General features: G+C 39.8%; 1 protein-coding gene across 3 annotated transcripts in view; it reads left to right on the top strand.

Annotated features, from left to right (window-relative positions):
• tgif2 (TGFB induced factor homeobox 2) overlaps nucleotides 1-21,330 on the top strand; it is a 29,183-nt gene extending 7,853 nt beyond the window's left edge. For all 3 annotated transcript variants that reach the window (XM_008110015.3, XM_008110016.3, XM_008110017.3), the window contains exon 3: nucleotides 17,391-21,330. In XM_008110015.3, the coding sequence (XP_008108222.1) occupies nucleotides 17,391-17,978 (588 nt within the window). In that variant the 3' untranslated portion in view covers nucleotides 17,979-21,330. The remainder of the gene's footprint in view (nucleotides 1-17,390) is intronic.
• Nucleotides 21,331-22,236: the final 906 nt, after the last annotated feature.

Consider the following 22,236-nt stretch of genomic DNA (forward strand, 5'->3'; position numbering starts at 1 on the left):
TGCTGCCCTGCAGACTAGGACATGGAACAATGGCTTCAAACTACAGGAAAGGAGATTCCACCTGAACATCAGGAAGAACTTCCTCACTGTGAGAGCTGTTCGACAGTGGAACTCTCTCCCCGGGGCCGTGGTGGAGGCTCCTTCCTTGGAGGCTTTTAAGCAGAGGCTGGATGGCCATCTGTCGGGGGTGCTTTGAATGCGATTTCCTGCTTCTTAGCAGGGGGTTGGACTAGATGGCCCATGTGGTCTCTTCCAACTCTACTATTCTATGATTCTATGATTCTATGATTCAAGGTTCAAATCCCCTGTCACCCAAAGAGGCCCATTGGGTGGCCTTGGGAAAGTCACTCTCAGCCTCAGAGGAAAGCAAGAGCAAACCCCTCTGTCAACAGTGTCCAATGATAAGTACTTTAGGGTTGCCATAAGTCAGAAATGACTTGAAGGCACACAATAACAAAACTAGATATGGCATTAACATACCAAAAGTGTCTTCTGCAACCAGCATTTAAATTATATTTTTCCATAGTAGATTTACTGTATGTGAAAGTGTGGTGTTTGGATATTGTTACCAAGTTACATTTTGCCATAGCAGATCAACAGTGTGTGAAAATATGGTGTTTGGATATGATTAGCAACAAAAGCATATTAGCAGTGTATTTTTCTGAGATGGGAGACTGCCAATGAATACTAGGTGTTATAAACTATGTTCCAGAGGAAGGAACTGGCAAAACCGCATCTGCCTAAGAAAACTCTGTGAAATTCATGGGGTTGCCATAAATCAACAGGCGACTTCATGACACATGCGCACATAGAAAGAATGGTATGGGCACAATGATAAAATGTGGTGATTAAGAAGCATTTTAAATTCCTACTGAGCCATGAAGCTCTCTTTGCCATCTTTAGCCAAACCTCTTATCCTGATTCTGGCTTGGAAGTAATCCAGTTCTAGCAATAGTGTTACCTGCAAATGATGTGGGCATGCCAATTTTCCTTTTACAAAATAGTTCAAAACGGGTAACAGCATTCACATTTTAGTTCAACTAGTTGTGTAATTATTTAATTATTACAACATTGTTCGGAGTGATTTCTGCCATTTTTGTATTTGGCTTTTTTTTTTTTTAAACCAACATTAAACTTTTGAAGTAATTACTAATGCTAGCAAGATGAACTCCTTTTTGAAAAAGGAAAGAAGTGATCTCACCTCTATTTCCCATGATTGCTGGGACAATAAAGCATAGAGGTGTGCCATTATAGCGTATTTTTTCTCACTGGAGAAAAGGCTGGATATAAAAGTAGCAAGTTAATTCTATATAAATGCATGGACCACACAGTAACAGAATTTGAGACCTATAATTCATATAGGGTATAATTCATGCATGTACTAGGATATAGTGGAAGTAAGGAATCTTTTGATCATAGCTGGATTTTAAGAAGACCTCAAAGTGTAGGCTGGGTCACCAGGTCCTCTTCTGGACTCATTGGCCACAAAACTAGCCAGTGAAGATCTGGACTGCGACCTGATTCTGTTTGTGGAATCAGCAACATCAATTTGTGTTTGTCTTGCCTTGAAAGTTTTACGATGGCCCCTGTGTGGTGGGAGAGTTAATATCTGAGCTGGTGAAAGTTTATGGTCAGCAAAACCTCTGAAAGGATATTCTGAAGATAAGGTGTTTGAATCTTAATTTAGTAGATGTATGCAAAGAGTGTTGGTTTAAATCCTGTTGACTTCCCAGGATAAAATCGTATCAATAGATGAGTGAGAGCCCTTGTATTGTTGTGGTTTGAACATTGAACACCAGGGCTCAGATTCCAGATTTGGCCACAGAAGCCCACTGGGTGGCCTTGGGCAAGTCACCTCTGTCAACAGAGGAAGGCAGTGAAAAACTTCCTCTGAATAAGTCTTGCCAAGAAAACCCTGAAATAGGTTATCCTTATGATCGCCATAGGTCAAAAGTGACTAGAAGGCACACAACTGGGTTGTCAACTTCCATTTAAATTCCACTTTAAGATAGTCAAGGAAGCTCTGCCACTAAGCAAAGTGTGGCAGATTCAGTTATTATTTATTAAATTTATATTTTCATCTTGCCTTTTATCCAATATGTTCTAAGCTGTGTGTGACTTTTCTCATTTTGTCCTCAAAACACCTTGTTTGGTAGGTTAATCCAGGGGAACATGAATGTCTCCAACTCATCTAGTTGTTTTTTGTGGCCTGAAATTTGATTTCCTATGTCTGTTCAGCACTGCTTTACCACTACTCAACCTTAGTGAGATGCTGGGCTTACGGTAGCTGAGCAGTTGGCAAGGAGTTAGAAGAGGGAAGAGTGTGCATGTTTCACACACCCTGATACACATGCCATTGGTGGAGTTTGTGGCCAGATAGGCCATGGAGAATGCTGTTATGTGGCAAATGTTAATTTTTTAAAAATTGCAGTATCTTTGGCTTTGGATGTAAAGTATGTGGTTTATTCATGCACCAAGCTGACCTTTACCCATGGAAGGAAAATGTCTTGAAATGACTTGGGACCCATTCACATTACAGAATTATAGTACTGTTATTCCATTTTAACTGCCATGGATCTATCTTGTGAAGTTCAGGGATTTGTAGTTTGTGTGTGTTGGGGGGGGGGGGGGGGATTTAGAATTCTCAGCTCCAGTGCCATGGAAAAGTATAGTGGAATAACAGCACTATAGTTTGTTGATGTGATAACTGGCATTTTTTTTAGAGGAGTAGGATACGGATCTACACCCTCATAACTTTAGAAATGAAACAAAACTTAGGGGCCCCAAATATTTTTTTACATTTCTTCATCAATTCTTCTTTATGAATTTGTGGTTTTGCAGAGGGAAGGAAGAAAGGTAATTTAGGAAATAAGTGAGATAGACTGTCAGATCTAACCCAGATGTAAGCACTTGCTCTCAAAATATATGCAGTGACACCCACTCAACACCTGAACTGAATTTAGACATTTCCATTTTCATAGCACAAAGTATAGCTGAGTCTGTGAATTGTATTTGTGTTTGCCCTGCCATTTTAACTGTGCTGTAGTTTTTGCTTGGGGCAGCTGTTTGCTTGTCTTCAGTATGTATAAAATTTGTATTCCAAAAATCAAGGCCCTTTCAGATTTTTCCTAGGCAGCTGGGCATTCGAAGGATGGGCCAACCTCTACAGAAATAACCGTCTTATTGTGGTGGTTTTATTCAAGTGAGATATGAGATGATCTTGGATAGGTTTAATTTTTTAGGGATCACAACTCTCTGTATTTCCCAGCCAGTTTTCCCCTAGGTTCTAGCTATGAAAATAAGAAAGCTTCATATTCATCTGGTAGAAACTACAGAAGCTAAGAGAAATATGGATGTGCCCTCTTTATTTTTTCCTGCCTATAGTGTTTCTTTTTGGGCAAGATTAGAAAATACATATAAATTCTCAGAGCAAGAACTGGAGATTTCTTAAAACACTTGTCTGTCAGCGTTCAATACTTTGCATATCACCAAGCACCTGGATATTTTTTTACTTCCTGTGGTAGCTTTGGGGTTAAGACCACAACACAACAGGGGTGAACACTGACTTGTTCCAATACTACTTTCTCAGTTATTTGGTTTGGAATCTAATATTGTTGCTTAATGTTTTCTTCATCTATCACTGATAGACTCCGGAGAGGTAGCTGGGACATGGAGTTGGGTGGGGATAGCAATGTTTGTAAGTACTGTGAAGATTTTCTACTTCAGTGCTCAGAAAAACATTACAGTTGGACAGCTTTTTAGGACAAGTTAGAAGGCATATACATGGGTAGATCCAGGATTCTTGTGACGTTTGTGGCAGTCTTCCCTGGGTGGGGGCTACATTTTGAAAATGCTCTAAGAGGCCTTTAATCTTGAGTCATTTTCCTTTGCAAGTCAAAATCTCTCCTCCTCGGCCTGGTATTTTGCCAACATAAAAGTCAGATTTTTTTGTTGTTCTTTGTAGCAAAAGCTGGATTTTCCCACCTGAGAAGCCAATTAGTTCCTACTTAAGTCATTTGGCACTTCCTGTCTTAATAGTGTTCTGTAAATCCATACCACATTCCAGTGGATTATAGAATTTGATTTTTAAGTTAAATTAAATATACAAATTATGACGATGAGAAGCTTGAGTAAATTCAGGGCTGTACATAAAAGTGTAGACTTGTGTTCATTTTAGTTCATGTACCAAAAGCTTAGTGAGTGAATATATCTGGCCAGATTTTTAAAAATTCGTAACCAGCTTTATTTGCGAACTTAATGCAAACTACTGGGAAGTGGAGTAGTGTCAGGTCCTTCCTACTGCCTCTTGCAAGGTCCTACTTCATTGCAGCTTACTTTCTCTTCTTTATTTTAATTTTATTTGTGAAGGTTGTTTAAGAGTCTCTTGGACTTTAACTTCCAGAACATGGCCAACAGAACATGGCCAACAGTCAGGAGGAGTTCTAGAAGGTGAAGTCCAAAATATTTCAAAAAGCAAAGTTTGAGAATCATTGTTTTAGAGTAGTGGTTCTCAACCTGGGGTCTCCAGATGTTTTTGGCCTTCAACTCCCAGAAATCCTAATAGCTGGTAAACTGGCTGGGACTTCTGGGAGTTGTCGGCCAAAAACATCTGGGGACCCCATTGAGAACCACTGTTTTAGAGGGTGTTGACCATTTCAGTTGGAGTTGCAATATGTCCAAGCCAGTAAGCCAAGAACCAATAAACTATCTGAACAACTAACTTAAAACATACTTGGCCCCAGAATCTGGAAATGGGTCCTTGGCTGCCTAAAGTTACTAAACAAAAGCTTCATCCATTTACATAATCAGTATAGGTTTTGAGTGGGTGGGGACAGATCTTGGAACTTTTTTTGGACTACAGCTAAAATGATCTTCCTACTACAATTCTAGATGGGTATTTTGGGAGTACTAATTCTCAAAAAGCTAATTTTCTAGACTCTGGAGGCCCATTTAAATACGATAAGATCTATGTTGGTGTATGATGGCCAGTACTGGCATTAATTCTGACATGAAATACATACACACTGCTTGTTAATGTGCACAGCCTAATCATTCCTGATATGCAATAGTGCATAAAAATAAACCAGGAAGCTGTTATTAAGTATAGCTTCTCATGTGTGAATTCGGAACTATGGCTAATTGATTTTAAATGAGCCAAGGTTCTTCAGCGAAACTTCAACCCTATTACAAGTACCTTCCCTACAATGAATTCTTTTTGGCATTTTAGCGTCCGTGCTCCTTTAGGTTTATAGGTTTAGGGCCTTGCAGTATATTCAGACTACATCAATTAATAAAATAGATGTCTTCCTAAGCTTTACTTCTGTAACAGAAAATTTGGTCCTAGAAACGGAAATACTTTCTACTACACAGTCTGGGCTGATGTTTTTAATATTTATGTGATGCCATTTGTGTTCATGGTGCCTAGGGAGTTTCATCAGCAATAATAGGCAGGTCATTTTGACAGGGAGGTTTCAGTCTCAACAGGAGAGTGGGAGAAGTCTGTGAAGGGGATGGGGCTTGATGTGGGCAAGCAGCATGGCATTTTGATGCAAACTTGTGTAAGAGGGAGAATGAGGATTATAAGTTACAAGCAAAAGGCTTACAAGGGACAAAGCAAGTTTCAGCATGAAAGATACACAGGAACCCAGTGTATTGTACACCAGATGTACAGCCTTTAATTTGGCCACTTCTTAAAACTATTAATTCTTAAAACCTGAACCTCTGAATGTTCATGGACGAGTGAATGAGCTGTCTTAAGGATTATTCCCCACCCATTTTTTTTTTTTTGAATGCCTGACCGGCTGCTTATAGCTTGGCAGTTTCACTGATCTCAAAGAGGATTCCTTCAAGGTAAGCATGGTGGGGATCATGTTGATGCTGGAAGTGTATAGTGTAATATGCCTTAAAATCTTTCATAAGCTATAACTGTTTGATATGTCTAATACTGAATCAAAATACTTCCACTGAGGTAAGATGGAAGAGAAACAAAAAACACCTGGAGAATGTTGTGATTGCAGATTATTTTGCTACTACCTACCGTAGTTTTGTAAAAAGCACAAAGTGTTTTTTAAAAGCGATTACTCATTATCAATGTTTTTGTCTTCTCTCTCTCTGTTTCTCTCTAGTAGTCAGTTCTTCCCATATAGCTGAAAGTAACTTGGCTGCCTGAGTCATTGAATAGCCAGTTTCCTTCTTGTGGTGTTCTGATAATTCCCATCTCTGTACTGATGAAGTCAGACCTCTTAGCTGGGATCTGACTGCACAAGAATGCTTGGTCTGTTCTGCTTGGCTTGCTAGGAGCACAAATATTCTGATAACAAGTTACAGCTCCTGCTTGTAGTCAAGGAAAGAGGCGGCTTGCTGGAAACCATCTAGATACTCAAGGTCACTTCTTGGATTTCTAAAAAGCAACATAATACCACAATCTTTGTCTACAGTGGATCATTTGGGTGTAGATGAAAGTGAATCTAAGATTAGCTGTAAAAATTCAGTCGGGACGGTTGGATAGTTTTCCTGTAGATTTAGTATACCGCAGTAGGATGTATATCCTAATTGCTATAAAGACTTGCAGTTCCTTAATATGTGGCCAGTGAAAGTGAATTGTTCAGATCTATGCTGAGAATAACCCCTTTCTTATTTGTGAAAGGATATTTGGCATTAAAAAAATCTTTCATTTTGAGTATCATTTTTTGTCTTTTAGTACTATGACTGTAGGAGAGGTGGGTTGAGAAGATTACTTTAGCCATGGTTCTCTGATTCAACAAAGGTTGGAGTTTGATGAGGCTGGTGATTTTTTTTATTACCACCTGTTTCAAAAATCTACTGGCCAGCTGTTGTTAGCATGCCACCAGATGGCATTGTGGATTCTCTTAAATTGGTAACTTAAGAATTTAAGTTAGATTGCCAAATAATTTGCAGTAATTCAACAAGTGTTTTGAACTCTTGTTTAGTAGCAGGAACAGAGAAACAGGATGGGAATTGAGTTCCTCTCCAGATATTGTCAAGAGCTGTTGGGAATGGCTGCTCAACATCTGTAGGGTTCTTAAATTTCCTCTTCTGATGTAAAATTAGGCAGTTCAAATGAAGGCATTTTATGACAGATTACTGGAATGTGCAGAACAGAACTCTTTTTTTCAACTGTTTGTGGATTTTCTTTACACCTGATGGTTGAGATTTATGAGAAAGTAAAGTAGATCCAACAAGGACTGACATATCTTTGATGGATTGACCTTCTTACTTTTAAGTAATTGCCTAAGACTGTTGGAGTAATTCCTAAATATAAAAAAGTTTGAGCACAAAATATTATCTTGCAAGAGTAATAATACATAATTTTACAGTTTACCCTACACATCTAATATTAATTTACAAATCAAGTCTGAAGACAGATTCTACTTATTCCTACTTTGAGCAGGTCTATTGAATTCAGTGGGATTTGTATTGTCATTGTAAGGCTCACTAATTTCAGTAAGTGCATTCCAATCCAGCAACATCAGGAGGGCGATGTTTTTCCCAGTCCTGGCATGGACTTCAACAATGTCCCCCATGACCTTCTGTCAAACAAGCAAGTCAAATGTGGGCTAGGCAAAACTACAGTTAGGTGGATCTGTAATTGGTTTAGCGAACAAACCCAAAGGGTGCTCACCTATGCGTCTTCTTCATCCTGGAAAGAAGTGACAAGTGGAGTGCCGCAAGATTCTGTCCTGGGCCCGATTCTGTTCAACATCTTTATTAATGACTTAGATGAAGGGTTAGAAGGCATGATCATCAGGTTTGCAGATGATACCAAACTGAGAGGGATAGCTAGTACTCCAGAAGACAGGAACAGAATCCAAAACGATCTTAACAGATTAGAGAGATGGTCCGAAACTAACAAAATGAAGTTCAACAGGGACAAATGCAAGATACTTCACTTCGGCAGAAAAAAAATTGAAATTCAAAGATACAGTATGGGGGACACCTGGCTTGACAGCAGTACATGTGAAAAGGATCTTGGAATCCTCGTGGACAACAAGTTAAACATGAGCCTACAATGTGATGCCGCAGCTAAAAAAGCCAATGGGATTTTGACCTGCATGAATAGGGGTATAGTGTCTAGATCCAGGGATCTATTCTGCCTTGGTCAGACCACCCCTCTATTCTGCCTTGGTCAGACCACACCTGCAATACTGTGTCTAATTCTGGGCACCGCAATTGAAGGGAGATTTTGACAAGCTGGAAAGTGTCCGGAGGAGGGCGACTAAAATTATCAAGGGTCTGGAGAACAAGCCCTATGAGCAGCTGGGCATGTTTAGCCTACAGAAGAGAAGGAGACTGATAGCCATGTATAAATATGGGAGGGGAAGTCATAGGGAGGAGGGAGCAAGCTTGTTTTCTGCTGCCCTGCAGACTAGGACACGGAACATCGGCTTCAACCCACAGGAAAGGAGATTCCACCTGAACATCAGGAAAAACTTTCTAACTGTGAGAGCTGTTCGGCAGTGGAACTCTCTGCCCTGGAGTGTGGTTGAAGCTCCGTCTTTGGGGGCTTTTAAGCAGAGGCTGGATGGCCATTTGTTGGGGGTGCTTTAAATGCAATTTTCCTGTTTCTTGGTAGGGGGTTGGACTGGATGGCCCATGAGGTCTCTTCCAGCTCTATCATTCTATGATTCTATGATTGTGTACAATAGGGCTTGGGTACCTCCAGTCATATGCATCCAGTCCAAAGCATATACCATGCAAACCAGACATGGGCAAACTTTGGCCCTCCAGGTGTTTTGGACTTTAACTCCCACAATTCCTAACAGCCAGTAAGCTGTCTGGGATTTCTGGGAGTTGAAATCCAAAACACCTGGAGGGTCAAAGTTTGCCCATGCCTAATCTAAACCATGTTCTGATTTTTGCAAACCTCTGCCTGACTTGCTTTAAATAGTTACTCTGGAGTGGGAGATAAGAGAAGCCATTATCAGATGTTGTTTTACCTGGTGGCTGTCTTAAAATCTGTCTTTCTCATGACTCTGTTGTTACCTTACTTTCCACAATGGAGGGAGGGCAGAGTTAGGACAACACGCAGAACTTGGGACACAGCATTTGTGGGGGATGAATCCCTGCTCTTTGCCACAGTTGATGAGATGAGTGGAGCTTGTAGATAGGCACACGTCTTTTTTGATGTGTTTCAGATGGTTGTGGTGGTGATATTTTTGCTTCTCTCTCCTAAGCACAGTTATTCCCTACTTTGTGTGGAGCAGGCAGAATTACAGGCGTTCCTGCAGGCAAATGCAAAATGACATTGCTCTTGACATCTGGAAATCTCAGCATTATTTAGTTCACCTCTGGATATAGGAAATGTAGCTTGCTGCTCCTACCTATTCCATACGAAACAGAGGATGACTTTGTGTGTGTGGATTTTAGAGGTTGTTCAATAAGTGTGGGGGGAGGGGGGGGGGAAATCTGTGACTCAACCTAGCTGTATTATGCTGAGTCTTACAGTCCTAGTTTGTTAAATGCTTGGTAAGGGGCTTTGAGGCATTCCGGATCTATCCAAGTCTTTGAGAAGTGTGAAAGAGCCCCTGCCATTCATTCATGAGTCTCAAGGTAGCATGGCATCATGGAGAATCTGCATGCTGCCTCGGGTATGACAGGAGGGGTAGGTTGTCTCCTTGCTCCTGGGCAGTTTCAAGGAAAAAACTTTCCAATGTTAATCCAGTTGGCTGAATATGGAGCATTTTGCAGATAAATCCATGCGTATGGGAAACGTAGAAACAGCTTTCTGAAATCCAGAATGTTGCAGCTCATCTGAATTTATACGTTTTTAAAACTATGAGCATGGAAACCCATATATTTAAAAAAAACATTTTTGTGAATGGTAATTTGCATTGTGGTTGTAGAAACATAGTTTTTGTGGGTGGGATTAAAATGAAGGAGGAAATTAATGAATTTGTGGGAACATGTGTCCTCAGGGGATTTTAAAAAAGCCTAACTTGTTGATTTGCATAAAATATGTCAGTATACTTGATTTATATGTCCATAATTGTTTTTTTTTTTGAAGTGCACATTTCATGTAGTTACTGGAAAGCCTCTGATATGTAATGAAACAAATTGTACAAACAGCAGCTGTGTTTCCGTGGGTCATGTAATTAGCTCCTCATAATGAATGCTGCACTACAGTTCTTGTGGACTTGTTTAGCAATGGACGCATATCTTTGTTAACTGGGTATCTTTCAGGGAATGCAAATAAACATGATTGTGTTGTCTAGTCTTATAATTTAGTGCTCTGCAGTTGTGTTTAAATTCTGAACTTTCGCTTGGAGAGATGCTGCCCAGGAGCCTTCTAAGAGTTCAATATATTCTAATTGTGTCATGCACAAATTATTACAAATATTGTATAAAATTACCTTCAGGCTTTGTGTATAGGGTGCATAGGGAACATACCTGGTTTTAGTTCTTAGATCTGGGTCCCATCTCCAAGATATCCTATTATGTATGCAAATACTGTACAAGTATTGAAAAATCTAAATTGAAAATCAAAACCACTTCTGGTTCCAAACATTTTGGATAAAAGATACTCAACTTATAGTAACATTTTAAATTCCTTTCATTACCCAGTAAACTCATTTACAACCTATCTTTTAAAGCAAAACATGTATGAGGCCAGGGATCATGCATCTGGCATAATAGGTTATGAACTACTATTGAGCCCAAGAACTAGAGAATCTCCATTGGGATAAGGATGATGATAATGCCATTCAGTAGTTTCCCAACCTCTGCTTATGGGACCGCGTTGTTGATCTTTTATTATATGTAGTCATTCTAAATTAGTTGGAACTCTGCAAAATTTGTCCTTTCCTAAAATATGAATATATATGGCTCCACAATCCAAGCAGCCTGGAAGCTTAACTTTCCATCTCATGTACACTGATGTTCTTCATTTGCTTTTTGAGAGCTTTCCGGGACCTTTTTTACTCTTTGAGTTAAGGTTTACATCTTTCGCAACCAACCAAATAGAAATCCCTAAGTAGTGTAGTTCTGCCTTCCCGGCCTGGATGTAATCATATAGTCTGAAAGAAATGCAGCCTGCCTAACCAGGAGATTGGAAATGTGTTGCAAAATCAAGTAATGGGTTCTAGAGAGCTAATTAGAGTGTACCTTTGTTTGGGATTATATGAATTTCCAAATGGAAGAAATCTTTAAATCTGTTCCATCTCCTTGTGGATTGTATTGTGGTTTGTTTCCACCCACACAAGGCAAAGACCACCTGGAAATGATTTGTGTGCTACTAGGAGGTGTTTGGAGGAAATGTGGAATATAATCGGATGTGTTTTACTTTGTATACAAAATAAATGTTGAGGTGTTCTAGCTAGCAGCATCCTGTACAGCTTGGGAAAAAGAAGTTTTTACAAAGTGTACCTATTCAACTTTAAGCATATTATTTACAGTGTGGAAACATAAAAAACAAGATTTGATGGCCTGTGTTTCACCATTAATTCCTCTATATTGTCATCCAGGGTTTCACACAGAAGAAAAGCTATTTAATTTAAATATTTGTGATAAAGTAGGGTTAAATAAACTGCAAGATTGTTGTACTGATAGCCAACCACTCTTGTGAGATCTGTGCAAAGACGGATAAGGGTTCAAATATAAACTGACTATGTGTTACCAGACTGGTAATTTTAGTAGGCAACCACATACAAAAACTCAAGTTCTGCTGGAACTTGCACCACTTGAAATTTTGATAGACACAATGGATGGCTATGATGCGGGATTTGCCTATCACATATATAATAGCTTGATTGAATTTGATAGGGACTCCTCAGATGGTTTCAGAAGAGCATGAAGGACTGACTGACTAAGATATCTGTGCAGATAAGGAATAATGGGATAATTTGTTAGGCAAGATCCCCATCCAAAATGACTTTGCTTCAATAAAAGAAAGTTGTTTTTTTTTTTGCATAAATGTTATTTGACTCCATTGCGACTGTCCTACATAGACCCTACTGTTTACACTTTTTGCTGGCAAGGATGTAAAATTGAAGGTTTCCCATCTAACCTTTGAAGTTAAGGAGGATTAGCCCTGGTTAATACTTAGGAGGCCAACAATGAATATACCCTGTTTCTCCGAAAATAAGACATCCCCTGAAAATAAGACCTAGTAGAGGTTTTGCTAAATTGTTGAATATAAGGCCTCCCCCGAAAGTAAGACCTAGCAAAGCTTTTGTTTGGAAGCATGCCCGCCGAACAGAACACTAGAGTATGCAGGATCGGTAAATGTACGTACCATAGATTGTTGTACATGGAAATAGTGGTAGTAACAAGAAATTCTTGATAGGATTCAGTTTGTCTGATCATGCTGGTTTGTGATGACAACTACTGTACAGTATATAATAAATGTTCTTTTTTTTTGGTTCAACAATAAATGTGAATTCTTCTTCATGGAAAAATAAGACATCCCCTGAAAATAAGACCTAGTGCATCTTTGGGAGCAAATATTAATATAAGACACTGTCTTATTTCCGGGGAAACAGGGTAGTGCTAGATGATGTAGGCTATTTTTTATAGGAAGGAAATTGCAAAGCCACTTCTGAATATCCCTTGCCTATGAAAACCTTATGAAACATTCATGGGGTTGCCATAAATCGACAAGCAACAAACACATAAATGTTTATAGTGACACTGCAATAAACTAAATTCTGGGGTGCAGTCTTTCCTGAAATAAATTACAACACTTTATAAAGATTCCAGAACTGGTCCTCCTGGGTGATTTTTTAAGGAAATAACACAAAGACATCTCACCTGTTAGATTGGTCTACACTCAATTCTGGAAAGAGTTAAAGGTGTTATCTGTGACAATTTAGCTATATTAAGGTATAGCAATTAGTTCTGATTGAAAAATTAACAACTAGCCTAAGGAAAGACATACTTTTACTTTGATTTTGAGCAATTTTGTTAAAAAATTGAATTGTGGGGGTCATAATGTTAATCTTCTGAAGACATTCAAGTCTTTTTTTGGCTGTTTGTTAAAGGAAACATCTGCTATTTTGGTGTCATAGCAGTGTAACTTAACCGAACAATCATTTTATCCACCGAGGTATCAGAAATGTTGTTACAACATGAAATCAATGAAAATATATTTCAAGAATTTTTTGGAAGAAAGGATGGTGGCTTTGATCAAGCTGAATTGTTAGTTATGTGCAATCCTATGCATACCTATTTGAATTTCTAAATATATACTACCGGTATTTAATTCAGTGTGCATAGGTTGCTCTTAGGTAAATTGCTGTAGAATTTCTTACATTCATCCCTTTATATCCTATCTTTCTCCCAGTCTGGAATTCAAGAGGGATTTCAGAAATACAGAAAATGCCATTGCAGTCAAAGTAATATTGAAAGTAATGGTACTGATAAAGAGAGTTGCTTTAACAGGATCAGACTCTTTGTCCAAAGAAGTAAATATTTGAGCTTTTAAAGAGTGTGTGTGTGTGAGAGAGAGTGAGAGTGAGTGAGTGAGTGAGTGAGTGAGAGAGAGAGAGAGAGAGAGAGAAATGGATGCCATCCTCCTAGCACAAAGCATGTACATTTTCTGGAAGTTCCCATTTTCACCCTTGGTGCAGTTATCTAACACATTACTTTGATTGTGTTTTCCCTGATGCACAAACCACAGCTGGTTGACCAACTTGTTACAAGATCACTGGGGTAATCTTCCTCCTCCTTTTTGCCCTGTTGTTCCACTAGTTCTCATGTAATTGCTGGTGGAACACTGCCACCTCTTGTACGTTTTCTGCCACATTTTCTGACTAAGTCTGCAAACTTTCATGTATATAATGTGGAAATTTAAAACATTTTGGGTGCAACACACAAATCCAGTTTTCCATCCAGCATTACCTGATCCAATCAAATTTTGGTGAGAAGTCTTGCAGCCCATATTATTAAAATACCCTGTTTCCCCTAAAATAAGACATCCCCAGAAAATAAGACCTAGTAGAGGTTTTGCTGAATTGCTAAATATAAGGCCTCCCCCGAAAGTAAGACCTAGCAAAGTTTGCGTTAGGAAGCATGCCCGCCAAACAGAATACCAGAACTCTTATTTTCGGGGAAACACGGTAGCTACAAACCAAGCACTGTTGGGTTGCTGTTGTGGTTGTTTTTTTTTACTTTTCTGTTTGCTCTGTTCCTCTAGTAGCTTTTGATTTTGGGATTCCTTAACATCCAGCTTTCTCAATAAGTATTCTGGGGAAATTGGAAAATTTGCTTTACTATTCTGCAAGGTTTTAGTAGGCTCCCATCAAAGACACTGAATAGCAAATACCTCTTGTTTTAAGCCAGTTGAGGAATGAGTAGCTCCTTGTTTTTCTAGATGAGGGGGAGAAAATTCTGTGCTGCAGATAAAAGTCAATGAAAAAAGCTTTGGTCAGACATTGTCTTTTTCAGAAATACTTTCCAGGCAGATTGAAAAATGTTGCCAGATTTTAGGACTGCAGCTTGAAAGGAATTGGGAAGGGGTGTGCATGTGTAAAAGATTGTGTTGGACTTAAAAAAAACTCGAATTGCCTTGGTCTGTACAAAGGAAACATCGTACACATACCTTCTATTCACTTCTGGACAGATCTGGCACGAGAAAAGGCATGCCAGGAATCTTGGAAGAAACCTTCCCTGCTTTACCCTGTGCCGGCTGGGCAGATCCCAGCTTGTAACACTTAGACATAGAAATTTAGGTGACAAATTACTAAGTGTTAACAACTTGCCACTAAAATGTTAAAGATAACAACACACACACCCTTCCCTAAAACAAGAAACAGGGATAAAAAGTTGGGAAGAAAATGTAAACATCTGTGGAAAGCATGGCAATGTTTTATTTTTTAACAAAGATACTATATAATCTTTTTTTCAATAATTTGTAGTTTAGAGTAAAACCAACAAAGAAATTATTACTGTGAAAACATTACAATTATAATATATGAATATTGTTTAGAAGACAATATTGTTTAGAAGATTAAGGAGAAGTGTCTTATCATTTCCTAAAAGGTATACAGGGGGGGGGGTGGTCCTGTCTCCCAGGAGTGCATTCCACAGTTTGGGAATAAGACTAGAGAAAGCCAATTCCTGCATGCCTGATAGGTGAGCCTCTGTGGCCAGCAGAAGGAGACCTTCTCCTTCATGACCAGGTACACATTTGCTTTTCCAGGGCATCAAGTCCTCCTTCAGGGATGGGTGTCTTTGGCCTATCAGATGCTTTTGTCCCACAGTTGAAATCATCATCCTATGCATCTAGGTTTGGAATGATGATACTTGCTGTCCAGCAATGCCTAGAGGTCCATAGGTGTCTATTCTATTCTATTCCCTTCCTTAAACTACTCTGGGCACTTTTGAAGTAGATCTACTTGCAATTTGTTTTCAATGTTTCCGCACAACATTTGTTTTCACATTTACAGCTGACTGAATTGAGAAAGCCCAGAACACAAGATTTAGACCTGTGAACTCTTACTAATATTGAACCTGTTGTCAATAATTTCTGAGATTATATTTTATATGTTACTTCTTGATCTGCAAGTGGATGCTTTAATTTTTTTTTGGAAACTTTGTCGTAATCCCTTAAAAATGTTGCTCCCTTTTTGGTGTCAGGTTGTCAGTGGCAGGAGAGTAGAATGGATGAGTTCAGAAGAACATTTGCAATGTGACAATAAATTAGCATAGGGAATATGGCACAATAAGTCTGGTGAGCCTAATGAGGGGTTTTTTTGTATCCTCCTGCCAGAGATTTGGATAATATTATTGATCAGAAGTTCAGGAAAACAGGAGTAGTAAGATTCTCCTCATCCCTTGCTAGGATACTATTGGGTGCATCTAACTATAGAATTAATGCAGCTCGATACCACTAACTGCTGTGGCTCAATGCTGTGGAATCATAAGACTGGTAGATTTACAAGGCCTTTAGCCTTCTTTTGCTGGTTCCTCACCAAATTATATTTGTCAGGATTCCATAGCATTGAGTCATAGCAGTTAAAGTGGTGTCAAACTAGATTAATTCTACAATATAGATGTACCCATTGACAAATAAACCAAATTGCGTAGTTGCATGTACATTTGTGGTAAGTTGCCACTTGATCATTTTCAGTCTGTATTCACCCAGTGTTGTTCATGCACAAGAGAAGACATGAATGAGCTCAGAGCAAAATGTTCATGAAAATGAATGCAGGGGCAGTTAAAGTATGGAGTAGTAAATGCATGTTTCTGGAGGGTTAAGATGTTCTGAGCAGAAAAAAAGCTGCAGAATAGAAGACTAAGGTGGCTCATATACAGCGGAAGAGTGTTGCATGTAGAGCCAAATAATGTTAAAGGAGGGGCAGGAATCATGTGACTCTCAAGATGATTTTAGGTTGCAACTCCAGGGTTCTTAAATATTAGCCATGCTGGTAAGGATTTCTGTAGTCCAGCAACAACCGAAAGGTGGGTTACTCAACTCCAACTATTCCTTTAAAACAATAGGGAAGTAGCATTGAATGCAGAGGTCCTTATCTGGATTGAGACTGTAGCCAAGAATCAAGATTTTATTTTGTTGTCCCTCAATGGGGCCTTGAGACAGAGTTGGGAATTTGTGTGTACAATTTACATTGTCAAACAATTACCAATTCCTTTGAATTTATGAATTTTGGCAATGCAGATGGTTGACACAGAAACCCCAATATGAAACTCCTAGCCCTGAGGTCCTAAGCTAGATAAGATGTCCTACATTCACTTCTTTTTCCAAAACATCGTTTTACCTTAAGACAGAGAGCACAGGATTTAAATTTATACTGAGTCATGAAGTCTGTTGGTTGACTTTGTGCCACTCTATATATGTATTAGCCTAACCTACTTCAAAGGGTTGGTGTAAGGCTAAAACAACAAGTAAGAAAAGACCATGTAGGTTCTCCTGAATTCTTTGAAAGAAGGATGAAATGTTTACAAACACAATACATTGCTGCTTAAGATGCTGTTTCTCCTGATCTTTGATTTCACACTTCATATGTTGTCCCCCATGATACAAGTAGAAACTAGAATTGAAAAACTTGGAAAAATTAGATTTTAGATTACAACTTATTGGTTGGTCCCAACTGTAGTACGTTTTACAGTGAGTGACTTTCTAATTTATGATTCAGCATATAGGTTAAGGGGCTCAGCTCTAGTTAAAACTGTTAAACAGGATTCAAACTTAAAGGTTTCAGGTTCTCCTGGACCTCAAGGGCATACTGAATGGGAGCATTCTGGGAGTTGTGGTCCATAAAGTAATCCATCTCCAGGAGCATCCTCTAACTGGATGTAGATTTGAAACTTCTTTTCTAGGATGTTAGTCCAGCTTTTGATTAGCTGCATGCCACAGTTTCTTGTTGCTTGTTCAGACGTGTCTAACTAAGACTCTTCCATTATTTTTAATCCCTTAGATATGCAACTGGTTCATCAACGCCAGGCGCAGACTTCTACCTGATATGCTGCTTAAGGATGGCAAGGACCCAAACCAGTTCACCATCTCTCGCCGAGGCACCAAGGCTGGTGACATAACACTAACCCGCGGAGCTGCCACAGGGTCTGGACTCTTGATGGTGCCACCTCCTTCTACTGGTGCTGCCTCTAAGGTGCTGTCCATGTCGATGTGTCCTCCAATGATCTGCCACACTGGGCGGCCTGTGGTGGGTAACTTGAGCTCAATTGCAAGTGAGCAGGAACATCGGCCCACCTTCCATCAGGTTGAGCTGGAATCTCAGGCCAAACAGCCTCCTCTGAGTGCAACGGGCAACACTTTGGCTCTTCTGACCAGGGCAGATGCTGCCAGTCCTACGAGTGGACTCTTTAATACGCCCCCTCCAACACCGCCTGAGCTCTTTGGAGAGGACTTCAGCAGCTTTCAGTTGCTGGTGGAAGTAGCCCTGCAAAGGGCTGCAGAGCTTGACTCGCAGAGGCTGAATGGGCAGCTACCTCCGTCACTGCAGAGAGAAGGTCCCACTCCTGCTCTTTCCAGAAAAGCCAACTAGCTTTGTTTGATCCTGGAGCCTCGTGTTTCCTCTTGGAGTCTTTCATTTCCTTTCTTGCTTTCCAGGACTTGTATTCTATTGGCCTCTGTGGCCAGGTGGTCCTCTCCTGGCCAGCCATTACCATTGTAAAGTAGTTTCCTTTCAACTACGAATAGAACAGGTCAGTGCCTTTGTGGTTTTCATATGGCTCTGTGCTGCTCATCTCAAAAGTGAGCCACACGACCTTGATATAAAAGAAGTACATGCACGCACGCATATGTGTGCATCCTTAAAACAGGTCATACCACATTGTGCTTTGGGTTGGCATCAGCCTTTGGATCTGGCCTTCATTCTCCCTTCTGGAGCCACATGGAGGATGCGGTCTGTCCAGAGATGCCAGAATCGGTACATGGGAAGACAGCTGACTCTTGACAGGCCCCCAAAATCTTATTTCCTCTAAGAGAACATTATTGCTGGTCGATACCTTTATTACCGTAACTGTATTTGTTGTGGCAGAATTGAGTGGAAGCTCTGTCTGCTTCCTCCGCCTCTCCCTCATACAATTTTCAAAGCCTGCTGACTGTAAATGGAAGAGAAAGAGTAAAAGGGTCCAAAATACAGTGGAAGAGGATGAGCAAAGACAAGTACTGCTGTTTTCCCTTTCTTTTTGAGTAATCCAAGAAAGAAAGGGGACACAATTCCACCCTTTCTCAGAACTTTCTAATGTGTGTCCTTTTGTAGAAGATGAACTCATGGTCTGTGTGCCTGTGTATGTGTGTGTTTTTTAAAGAGTTTGTTGTCCTTTTTTTGTTTTTTTTACTGTAGCTTTTCTTACCATAGTTTTGTTCTAGTGTGAATCAGTGGCTGGCCCTCGACTCACACCTACTGGAAATCCCATGTCAAATAGATTAACTGGAAACATCAACTGTTCTTCTTTCCCCAGAGGGGCTGAGTGGGGTAGACCACCACCACCCTGCAGATACTGGTGCCAGTAAAAACCCACAAAAAGCAAAAACATTTGGTGCTGTTGTACAGTTTTTATTACTGTTTTTTATTGGTAGAAAATTTTGACTGGTTTTGGTGTCTCTACCCATCTTTGTGCCTACCCTTCCCTGTATTTCCCATCTGAAATTCTGATCATAGAACAGGGGCGAGAACCTGGGCTGGTAGAACACTAACTGAAATCAGCAAAAGGGCATTTTGGAGGTGGTGGGTATAAGAAACTAAACAAAGGACTCTTGACTGTGAAGTTGCTTTAAACAACCCTTTATTTTTGTTAGAATTTTGATTGTGAATAGTAAGTCCCTGTGTCTCTGAAAAATCTTGCAGTAGCTATGAGGATGTGCTGATAAAACTACCTATACAAACACACATCCTGACTTCAGAGGGGTTTTTTTTCCTTTTGAGTGTGAGTCTGTTTGTGTATCCTTGCATTCATCATGCTGAATGTAGTTACTCCATTGCTGATGGAGCAAGGGTGCCCACTCGTGGCCAGGAGGGAAAATCAAATAGCAGGATCTTCTGTGATGAACTGCTGTCTTTCCTTTGGGCTACAATTACATACTATCTTGACATCATCCCGTTTGTTTTAATATTTCCCATGTGTCTGCAGCTTTGATTGAAGTTTAGATTCAGCAGTATCCTGTATTAGAAAAATCTGTGCATTAGAAAAAAGGGTGTATGCCTTGGATTTAGGTAGAGAGAAATTGGGGGTTGCGTCTTGATCTGAGAGGATGTGCATCTTTCATTGACTTATACTTGCACCTCTGTTCGTCTTGATATCAGGAGCTTGTGAAACATGAAGTAAGATGAACATCCATGTCTTTTTATAGTGCTGTTTCACTGTAAATGTAAGTCAAATAGTGATCTATTATATACACCTATATTATCTATTTTGAGAAAACACTAATTTTAGAGGTTGTTAGCCTAATTATTACGTTGCATGAATAGTAAAAAGATAAAAGGCCAGCAGAATGCAACTTTCAGACTTTTTTGAACCTGACATTGGGAGAGACCTCATGAGGACGGCAAGCAGCATATGCATGTTGGAGAACTGGAACCAGAAGGATGGAGCTGACTACTGGGATGGGAACCTCAGATATGTACTATTCCCATCATGCTTCACCACTGGCCAGGGCCAATGGGACTTAAACACTATCAGTAGGGCTATTGGCTTCCCAGCCATGACCACCTACTACAATTACATACTTTGAGTGCCTTTTCTTTTGTACCCTCCAATAAATTATGGACTTGGGCTAAAGAATGGTGCAATCTGTTACTGCTGCCTACAAATAATTATCCATTCTCTTTTTTATGCCTTCCTTCCATAGCCAGTCTAATACTTCTTATGGGATGTTGTTTGCTGTGCCAAGAGAGTGTCCTTTTAGATGATAAATTGCTCTTCTAGAAATGTAGTACAAATACTTCAGTGCTGCCTTGGAAAGCATCCTGATATTTTTGTTTAAACGTGGTGGGCAAATTTTATTTTCTTGTAAACAACCATGTGTTGTGGTTCCATTTGTTGTCCCATCATTGGTTATGGTAAAAGAAATTAACATGTCTTTCTTAATCTTAAGTCTGAACAGCATGCCTCTAATTCCTAGAGTGCACTGCCCTATTAAGTTATTTTCTCAAATGGGTGCAAAATACGTGAAGGTGGTACATAGTAGCCCTGCCTCCTCTATTACCTTCTACATAATGAGACTACTTTTCAAAGGGGAAAGCCTCTATTTTCTCTGGATATTCTCCATAATGCTGTCATTTTAGAGGGCTCCAAACCACATGGGGGCCTTTGCTAATAAGAGGTTTCTCTTTGTAAATGGAGGTGGTTTATCCTTTCCTTGTCACAGTGCATATGCTATACTATTTAGAGAACGCCTGGGGGTAGGACTTCTAGCCTGCTAGTTTCAGGTTATCTGGATTTATGTATTGTTTTAGTCTTCCATTGAAATTGGTAGGACCTTCCTAAGCAGTAGCAGAGGTCCAGGTCTGGTTGCAGATCTACTTTACACTTGCTTTTGACTACTTCCTCCCTATGTGAAGTCCCTACTGAATACAGGGAACACGGATCGATCTCACCTCCACTTAAGGCAGCAGAAACTTCCTTTCTTAGCACTGTCGGAGGAGCCAAAGCAAAATTCAAATTATGCAGAGTAAAAAGGAAGTAAAAAGTTCCAGTTCCCACAATACCCTGTTCATTTTTATGCCGGGGCTAGACTGCTGTAACTTGTTTGTCCAGATGATGTGGAAATCTTGTTTTAGATGGGAAGTTTAATAAAAGAGAATATTCTTTTGCCCGAAATTTGTGAAGCAAAAACTACTGTAAATAACATTTGGATTTTTTTAATCAATAAAGTTTTTTAAAAATACATAATTTCTAATGAATTTGTTGTGTGTTCTATTGAGTATTGAGGCAATAGCTCCGATGAGTTGCAATCCTAGCCTGGTCTCCAGGAATTCTCTGATTCCAGTGTGTTGAAATTTTTCCCCCTTTTTGCTTAATGAATAGATCAGTGGTTCTCAACCTGGGTCCCCTGATGTTTTTGGCCTTCAACTCCCAGAAATCCTAACAGCTGGTAAACTGGCTGGGATTTCTGGGAGTTGTAGGCCAAAAACATCGGGGGACCCCAGGTTGAGAACCACTGGAATAGATAGTAGCTGGAAAATACCAATGTTTCTGTCAGTGGAAAGATTTTTTTAAAGGCGGGTCTCCTGTTCAGGCTACAATGGGCCCTAGCTTACACCTTTAAAAGATAAGAGATGCGAAAAGGATATATTGAACAACTAATGGTTCTTCTGTAGCAATGGTCAATGAAGTTGAGTTGTAGTTGCAACAATATCTGTAAGAGTGACAGTTTCCTGCCTTGCGCTCCCACTGAGACTGTCTTTGGGAACAGGTTTTTCCAGAGTCCTTAAACCAGCAGTGGGCAACTGCAGGCGGCTATTGGGCCACATCAAACCTTGGACTTGTCTACACTGAAAAATCCTGATTCACACTGCATTTTCCCATTCCACATAGATTTTACATTGACTTTGTCAATGTTGTACACAGATCACGGTGAGTTTATCTAAAGCATCCACACATTCCCTTTATCTGAACTCACCTTGGTATAAAGGAGTGGTCTATAAATTCTAATCACATTATTAGTAGCCACAAGGCAGTGGACACTTTGTTTATATTTTGCTCCTGTCACACATGTGAATGTACATATATCAGCTATAGTTGCCAGTAGCCAATTACTTGCCCTTTCCAGCCAAAGGCATTGTTTGCCCCTTCAGG

The sequence above is a fragment of the Anolis carolinensis genome, chromosome 4 (assembly GCF_035594765.1).
Source record: "Anolis carolinensis isolate JA03-04 chromosome 4, rAnoCar3.1.pri, whole genome shotgun sequence".
In the NCBI taxonomy this organism is placed as follows: domain Eukaryota; kingdom Metazoa; phylum Chordata; class Lepidosauria; order Squamata; family Dactyloidae; genus Anolis; species Anolis carolinensis.